Source organism: Amia ocellicauda, chromosome 7, assembly GCF_036373705.1.
Source record: "Amia ocellicauda isolate fAmiCal2 chromosome 7, fAmiCal2.hap1, whole genome shotgun sequence".
Classification (NCBI taxonomy): domain Eukaryota; kingdom Metazoa; phylum Chordata; class Actinopteri; order Amiiformes; family Amiidae; genus Amia; species Amia ocellicauda.
This window is the reverse complement of record NC_089856.1, coordinates 3,745,001-3,754,070: the sequence shown is the minus strand read 5'-3', so window position 1 is coordinate 3,754,070 and position 9,070 is coordinate 3,745,001. Positions and strand designations below refer to the sequence as shown.

General features: G+C 48.2%; 1 protein-coding gene across 2 annotated transcripts in view; it reads right to left on the bottom strand.

Moving 5' to 3' along the window:
* Window positions 1–3,055: 3,055 nt before the first annotated feature.
* LOC136752559 (protein HIDE1) overlaps window positions 3,056–9,070 on the bottom strand; it is a 9,228-nt gene continuing 3,213 nt past the window's right edge. The window contains exons 3-9 of one of the 2 annotated variants that reach the window (XM_066707988.1): window positions 6,786–7,085; window positions 6,089–6,133; window positions 5,828–5,914; window positions 5,383–5,413; window positions 5,123–5,172; window positions 4,836–4,864; window positions 3,056–3,894 (exon numbers count right to left, since the gene is read on the bottom strand). In XM_066707988.1, the coding sequence (XP_066564085.1) occupies window positions 3,757–3,894; window positions 4,836–4,864; window positions 5,123–5,172; window positions 5,383–5,413; window positions 5,828–5,914; window positions 6,089–6,133; window positions 6,786–7,085 (680 nt within the window). In that variant the 3' untranslated portion in view covers window positions 3,056–3,756. The remainder of the gene's footprint in view (window positions 3,895–4,835; window positions 4,865–5,122; window positions 5,173–5,382; window positions 5,414–5,827; window positions 5,915–6,088; window positions 6,134–6,785; window positions 7,086–9,070) is intronic. The other variant, XM_066707989.1, reaches the window with a different exon arrangement.

The window sequence follows — 9,070 nt, the reverse complement described above, 5'->3', positions numbered from 1 at the left end:
AGGAGACCTGGTGTTTTAACCATGAGAGAGATTCAGGGGGGAATGGGAAATGTGTCACACAGCTGGAAGGGGCAAACAGGGAAATAAATAGGGATGGGATCAGGGCGTGGGTTTGGATTCAGATCAAACAAAATAAAAAATCTCTTGAAAAAGACAGAAGAACTGAACTCCTCGAGACTCTGGCCGGTACCTTGTTCTGATCGCCTGCTGTTCGGTGACACTCCGGGGGGTTAACGGCCCCATCCTAAAGGTCAGGGCCGGTGATCGTGGCCGGCCACAGGCAGACTCGGCAGCACAACAGGATCAGGACTTCAATTGTCAGGTGCAGACGCGCTGATGCTGATTACGTAAGCCGCCCTTGTGGAGCTGTTTAACTATGCATAAAGGGCTGTAATGCGATCTCATTAAAAAGATTCTTTTTGTATCAGATCTGTTCGTAGAGAGCAGCCTAACCAGGAAGCTGGGCAGCTCTTCCAGAACGTTCTCCCACACACCGGTGTCGTTTCAACACGGAGAGACGCTTTCCCTTCCTGAGGTTTGATGCCTCTTTTGCTTCAACAATGGCACATGTGGATTTATTTTCTTCCGTCCCATCAGTATTAACAAAATAAGTCATCACATAAAAAGAAACACATTAGGCAGTTGTACTGGGCTAAAATAATGTTAGAAAATAATAATAATAATTACACACAAGCGTGCTCGATAATACAGGCCTGGTTAACACGGGAGGAGCTCTCTCACTCTCACAGTCCCCGACAGTGACCCGAAACACGATAGTTATCATAGCTGGTCCACGCACCTGCCCACCGCGCCCTGAGATCTGCGCCCTGCTCAGTGTGTACAGTACAGTGTGTGCCCTGCCCCAGAAGAGTGTTTGTGTGGGTATCCTCCCTGTAGTTCAACAGGGTGCCAGACCCACGCCTTGGCGTGACCGATACTCCCAGGGCAGCTGCACAGCACACCCCCCACACAGGCCTATCTATCACACCCTAGTCAAGGGGCTCCTATAAACATATCAATATAATATCAAACAGCTTTGTTCTCCTGTCAGGATGCTCAAAGTGACTGAATATTGAGTGGGATGATCGCTGATGGTTATGTCTGAGCTGGAGGTCATTTCCCATGATGCTTTGGGTGCTTTCAAGGAAGAGGCAACATATTCTGATAGCCTTCGAAATGACAGGAGAAGGTTTCTATCCGTACACGGGTTTTCTAATCAGGTTCTCTGAGGTGAGCCAAGTTGTATTTGGGAACTGTATTGTATTTCCCCCCCCCTCACTCTGTCTCTCTCTCTCTCTCAGTTCTGGGAATGGCAGCTGATAAGCCATTGTGAACCGGGAGGATGGGGTATTCTGGGACTTGATAAGTCCTGGGTGAAAGGGCTCGAGTCATGGCGACGCTGAAACAAATAAAGCATAACGTGAATGACAATAAAAAGAAACACAAAAAAATCTTTTCAGCGGATCAGTGACACAAACCTCGGCAAACAGGACCTTCGCATTGTGCGCCGGGTTTCGGGGCATTGTGCGCCGGTGGGACAATTAATCGGCGACAAAGGGCCACACGAGTTCACACGTGTCGTTTCCTTTAGGAGTCTGAACAAACAGGGACGCCTGCTGCCCGGGGCTTTTCTGGAAGGATCTGTGAGGCAAAGCGCCTAAAACGTGTTGATTTCAATACAAAGAGCGGTGTGGCACAATCGTGGGGCTGCGGTGTTGATATGTGGCCAGAGAAAGAAATACCCCCGCTACTTGGAGAGAAGGAGGCCGGGCGCGGCTCAAGCATGATTCACAGAGGAGAGGTTTATGCCAGCAGTGTATCTAATCAGGTACCTGTTTCACAAGCATCCTGTGTCAATTTCTCACCACGTCACTTTCAAATAGAAGGAGTTATAATAATGAAAATGTTATGGATTTGAACCTGTTAACCCTCTTGACCCCAGAAACATTGTAGACCCCTCCTGTAGCATCCTGACACTTTCTGTCCAAGAACTGCTGCTTTATCCGTCCCTCTCCCCGCTCAGGAAGCAGAAACCCACACGCCCTGTGGCTACAAGCCGACAGCAATCTGCCTTTAACGACTTGTTTGAGCGCACTTTAAAACAATAAAAACGGCCAGACCGGAGAGTAACCACATTACACAACTTCCTGCCCCCCGGCGCCGGCCCGGCACCCAGCAGCCAGCCAGGCACAGCGAGCCACGGCACAGAGAAGTAACCACATGGACTCGCTGTGCAGAAAACGTTATTCCACCCGTCTAAGTCATTCTCTAACCAGGCTAACTTACACGTAGTGCGGCCCGGTGTGCTGAAGGACAGATAACAGTCAAGACATGGGAGGCAAAAAAGTGGTTTAGTGGTCTGAAAATGTCAGGGGACCCTTTTGTTGGCATCGGGTTTGTCGCTCCATTAGGGGGACTGTGAGACTCGGGTGACCGCAGGCGTCACGCTATACCAGTTATATTCAGGTTTGCAGGTAGGTAAGCAAGTATGCCATTTCTTTGCCATTTCCTTGGTGTGCCAGCAGTGCCAAGAGGTTCTCCAGCACCAGTTAGATGTCCGGAGCAGCACCCCGGTGCTCAAGGCTACAGGGCAGGTATGTCCGTTATCGGGGGTGAAACTAAGTATCTGGCTTTGGCTGTACTTCTCTTATAGTGATGTAAAAGCGTTATGCAACTGCCAGAGCAAAGGAAATAAAGTTCTGTCCTGTGCAACACATCGCACAAGTTGAGACACTTGTATCAGCCACAGCCGACAACATGGTCTTGTGTGTTAAACTGTGAAGTGCACTGGGACAGCAGGAAAGGCGTGGTGTGCCAGTGCAGCACTGATGGCACTGAGCCGAGAGGGGCCCACACAGCGACCCACAGGGCCTGAGGAGACGCAGTCTACTGCGGTAGGACAGGACGCCCTCTTGTGGCGACACAAAGACATGCTTTAAGACTGCTTTTAGACCAGATGCCGATCTGAGGGGCGTCCCTGGGGATGGCACAGTACTATGACCCAATTTAACAACAAAATCAGCAAAACCGAAAACATACTCAAGTACAGCCCAGGAAACGTGTCATATTTTATTACACAGTTGTGAACATACAGTACAGAGTAATCATACAAACTACAGCATAATATACAAACGAAGAAAAGACCATTAATCAGAGGAGCTCTGTTTAGGGTTCGACTGCATTTGTGACGGCACTGTGGAAGTGAAGGAACCATTGCAGGAAATTAAGCAAGGCTTTTTTTACAGTTTCATAATATTCAGGGAGGTGGGGGGGCTATAGGAAGTGGTTGACATGAAACTTTGCTTTCTTCTTATTTTTTCTTTTTCTAAATGCACAGTATATTTTTCACCTGAAAGGCAAGACACTCCGGCTGTGCTCCCTCGAGTATGACAGGATGCAGACGAAACTCAATCTCCGGTCCAGCAGTTCTACACCCAGTTCAGGGCGGCTGGTCCGTTCACCTGCATCCTGAACCCGATGGCGGCTAGTCGTCAATCAGGCGAGCGCTCTGTGAGAAACGGGAAGTGTCCGCAGTCACGTGACTCCTCGGCCCGGGTTTGGAGCTCTAAGAATAATTCACACGTTGAGGTTGAGGCCCTGTATCGTTCTCGATTCCTCGGCCCATGTGTGCTTTTGCCGCGTCGGTGCCACGGCGGCAGTGTGGGCTCCTCTCCCTGCGCCCGAGACCAGCACTTTGCCAGGGTGGGATATATCCAAAGGGCAAGTAAGGAGCACAGTGTGTGCCGGCGCGGGGGCTCAAGGCGGCAGGGCCCGGAAGGTGCTGAAGGCAGGGGCCCCGGAGGTGGAGGAGATGCGCTGGCGGGTGCCGCTGCCGGTCGGGCTCAACACCGCACGGTCACCAGTGTCCGTGACCGAGTCCGTCGTGCCCAAGTCCTGCCCCCCCAGTAGACGACACAAGACACGGCGTTAGACACCGCGACAAAGACGCCCAACTGCCTTCACTCACCTGTGTGCGACTGTGTGGGACAGAGAGCGGAGGGATCGGGCCTCCAGGGAGACTGCTTTTGGAAACTGTTGTTGTGTGCTGTGTTGTGCTGTGCGCTGTTTTGTGACATGTTTGTGGAGTGGGCTGCTCTGTTGTGTTAAGCTGTGCGGTGCTGTGTGGTGCGGTGCTGGTCTGGGTACTGTATGTTGTGCTGTTGTGCCATAACAGTGAAACAGACCTGCAGACATCGACAACAGAGTGCTGTGTAGAAGAGGCAGCAGCAACGCAGGACAACACAGAGAGCCAGAGTGGCACCTGTCTATATAAGGAAGCGAGGAGCAGAGAGCTGGGGGGCCCTGATTCAAAATGAAACACAAACAGGGTTCAAACACGCCAGGAAAGCGAGATCTCTGGGAAGCACGAGGCCAGAGCTTGCGATCGTTCATTGGTAACATGGGTGTACAAATCAACAGAGCAGAGCTGCGGAATTACTCGGTACACACGCGCTCACGCACACGCACACACACACAAGGTTTATGATTTAAATCACAAGTACGCAAAAGCAGGACCTAATCAGACAGGTGTCGGGGGCGCCCCTGTTAAAGCCCAAGTAGTGGGGTTTGTGAAATTGGGCCCGTCACCCAGTTTCACTCTTCCCAACCCGCCGAGCTTTTGAAGCTTTTGAAGGCTGCGGTCTGTGAGGAAGTTACACATAGAGAGGAATATTCCAAATCACAGCTTTAGACTCATACTGTGTTTTTGTGTGTATTTGGGGGGGGACCCTGCTACTTGCTCTTTATTTGTCTGCTTCAAGAGGCAGTTAGTAATGGATTTACAGACAGCACAGCGTGAGAATGTAAGAGCTTGGCTATCTGTTGGTCACCTGTACCTCAGTGCAGGGATCTCTGTAAGACATCTCTGAAAAACAAACAGAAACACCCGCGTCACAGCCCTGTCTGCTCCGCACTAGCTGTAAAAGCACACAACAGCGGGAGTCCTGTGGGGAACAACACAGATCAACTCTCAGACTGGCCAGTGCGGCACGGCGGTCAACAAGCGACTTGCCACTAGCTTTGAGCAACTGGGGACTGTGTGACCGGCCATACATTGCACGCCATCCCAGTCCAGCACACACATGCACACACACACACGCACACGCATGGCAGCGAGACCTACCCACAATGTTATCCATGGTGTGCAAGTGGTTCCACAGTCGCTCCTGCTCCCTGATACAAAGGCACAAGAACAACATCTTCATCGCACTCGATCGGAAGAGGAAATGTCCGAAGCACCGTGCGCTTCAAACGCTTTCAAATCGTTCCAAAACTTGACATTATCACTCGCTCTCCTTTTCCTGAAAACAGGCTTCCAAGCAAAACACAAAACCAAACCTCAATGCAGCCGCAGCCACACCGCTGTGTGCGCTCAGCACCTACCTCTTCCTCTTCTCCTCGGCGGCCCGTTTCACTGCAACACAAACAGAAGCAGGTCTGATGAGGAGGCAGGTCTGCAGGCCAGGCTTTCACCAGTCTGTCTCAAAGAATCAGTGGTGGAGGTGGGGTAGGTTTTAGTGTTTTTTTCCGAACAAAAGGGAATGAGGTTCAAGGACAATCCTAACCCCAAAAAACATTTGGTGTCCTCCTCGTAGAGCCCTGACCTCTGACACTGCTGAGGTTGTGGGTACTCCCTTTTGTGCCTGGTACTGTGTACTGGGAGCAGGAGCGACTGTGGAACCACTTGCACACCATGGATAACATTGTGGGTAGGTCTCGCTGCCATGCGTGTGCGTGTGTGTGTGTGCATGTGTGTGCTGGACTGTTGGACTGTCGTGAGTGATCCTAACCATGGTGTCTCCATTCTTCCCAGATGCCCGTGGCTTACCTTTCCTGTACAGCAGAACACCCAGCACTGCCAGGATCATGACGAACAGCAGGCTGGCCGACACCGATCCGGCAATCAACGGCCAATCTGTGAGACGCCAGAGAGAGAGGACAATCAATCTCACGCTGTCCCAGCCCAGCTCTCGCTCACTCGACCATCGTCATCGTTATAAGATGTGGCGAGGGCGTGTTTAATTTCGTGGGATTTGTATCATGGAGATTCCTGACAGCTGTTAGCTCGAGTTCCTGGCGGGAGACTTACCTGTGGGGGACGAAGGGGAGGTTGGGTCTGTGGAGAAGGTGCGTCCTGCAAGACAGCAGAAGACGGTTACATTATACACAGCTGGTGGACAGCCAGACACTTTATTATGCAATGCCTCTGTATCTGTATGTAACTATTATTGTTACTTTCTGCCTTTAATTGTTATGTTTGTTTAACAGAAGGAAATGTATAATGGATTCTCATTGACAGTGTAATCTGCTAATTGAATGTGAATGTGATTTAATTTCTAAATTGACGTCAGCTGATAAAAGGTTGGCTACTAATTGATTCATTGATTTAGACTGGACACTGCTGTGTATAGAAGGGAGGGGAAACTGTGGTTCAGGGATCTTTCTTTTTCCTGATTCACTGCAGCTGTGTTATTGTATTATGTAGTATAATCCTTGTTAAAACACAGGCTAGGAGTTTATTTGTAATTCTTATGATTTATGTTTTAATACCAGTTTTGTTTTAAAGCACTAGGGTGGTTTCAGCCTTAGTAGGAAACCCACTGCTGTACCGGCTGTGTTCTGTCCACAGCTGGGAACAGAAAAGCAGCCGAGTCCCAGTCCTCTGCTGTCTCTGTCCTTTACGCTGTCTGTCGCCAGTGGGCCGGCATGACTGAATACACACGGCACATAACCCAGACACACCCAGAGGGTCGTCTCGCGGCGGCGGGGGCTCGTTCGGTGCCTACCTGCTGGGCGGATGTGGAGGGGCGGGCTGCGGGGCGAGTGCCTTCGCTCCTGGCCGACCAAGTAGCTGTACTGGCACTCGTAGTTACTGCCCCCGGGCTGGAGGGGGGCGGGCAGGGTGAAGCGGGCGGTGTGCTGCGTGGCGAGGGCGTTGAAGGAGCGCTTGGGGAGGGCGGAGCCCATGAGGAACAGGGTGAACTGGGCACCGGGGTAGGAGGCCGAACCCACGCACTCCACCGTCACGCTGTCTCCGGTGTCGGATGCCCAGGACAGCAGGACCAGAGAGGGCACTACCAGGGAGTCTGGGCACACAGAGGGACATAAAAGAAAAATTATATTAAATGAGAAGAGCCCAGCAGACTTGATTTCATAGAGAATCGTAGAGAAATGGGACAATGAGTCTGTTATTGATATTAAAATTGCTGCTTGTTCTTAAAAAAAGAGAGAGAGGGCCTTTTTTTGTCCCACTGGATCGGTGTTGGGTGTGTATTTGCTTCAACATACACATCTGCCGCAGTTTGTGCTTTCATTTCCAAGCTGACGCGAGGCGACGAGGTGTAGCAAACATAAAACAAAAACATGTCTTTTTGGGTGTATGCTGGCGAGCGAACTTCCTGTTCTGACTCTGGGTTACACCTTCTTTAAACCAAAAAGTTAACGGCAGACCTGAGAACCGCACTTCCTGTAGGTTACACTGCCCTGTCTGTGTCGGCCTCCGGGCGAGAGAGATGCTCTACCCCGGGCGTTGAGGGTTTAATCAGTCTCCAAGAGTGAAGAGATGGGACCCTGCACACCCACAGGAGAATCTCAGTTTTAAGTGGGAGTGCAGGGAATAAATAAAACAAAAACTGGACAAGGAAACGGGGACGCAAAGAGGCTGTTGAGTCTTCAAGCACATTTTCAGATTAATTATTGTAGGCCCAAGGAAACAAGTAATATTTTACCAGAAAGAAAAATAAAGAATAAAGACTTGACAGATAAGAACATAGTGTTGCCAGTTCACAACACAAGTCCAGTCATATCTGGAACAGACTGATGTTTAGTGTGAGGATGTCGTCCATGTCTTGAGGTTTGATCAAAAACTCTATCCCACCCAGTGCTAGTTTTAGTCTTACTCTTTTGATTGAAATGCTTATCAGTTTTAGTCACATTTTAGTCATTTAATCTTTCATTAGTTTTAGTTATTAGTTGACGAGAACTCCTGTAATTTTAGTCTAGTTATATTATTATTTTATTATTATTATTTATTACATTTTAGTCAAAGTAATTTTAGTCCATGTATGTTTTTACTTCATTATCATCATTATGCATTATGTCTGGTGCCAGATGTTCACATCAATGAGTGGATGGATGCAAAACAAACATATTGATTGACTTAATTTGAAATGTATATGAAATCAATTCACAAACAGCTATTGTAAACTTCATGGTCACAGATTACTGTAATTCACATTTTTTTTAATCTGAACTCTGTCTTGAACATGTGTAATACGAATAGAGTTGCAAGAACAGTATGGAAGCATATACAGCTCTGGAAAAATAAAGAGACCGCTGCAAAATTATCTGTTTCTCTGGTTTTACTATTCATAGCTATGTGTTTGAATAAAATGGACATTTTTGTTTTATTCTATAAACTACTGACAACATTTCTCCCAGATTCCAAATAAAAATATGAATGGAATGGAATGGCTGCCATACATGTAGAGATGCTGATTGAAGACACATTTGCAGTGGTCTCTTATTTTTTTCCAGAGCTGTAGTGGACTTTATTCAAATGCAGATGTAATCGCACAACTGCATTTTCATTTTCCATTCATGCGCGTGTTATTTAGGTCACAATGCAAATACAATCATCTCATTTGTATTTTTATATTCCAGTACGCATATATTCGCTGACAATATTAACATTTAAAATGGCTTTTGCATTAACATTTTATTTTTGCAAAATTTGCCCTGCTGATACACACAATATTGCATCTATAAAGTGATATTTAAAGCATGCATATTAAGCATAAGCATTATTAAGCTCTACTGTAGCCAAACGTGAAGTGCGCTTCATGCTGTAAGCGCTTAACTTGGCTCACTGTACTTATAAGTTAACCAATTAGATCCTAACTTTACTAATTACAAGACCCGCACTTACGAGTCCTGTATACAGAAGAAGAGGAGTTTAACTTCACACAGTCTGTATCAACTTCACGTTAAGCCTCATACAGTAAATCACATACATGAGCGAAACACACGCTTGGGTATAATCGGGTCGCATTCTGTTGCGCAGATTGCCGCG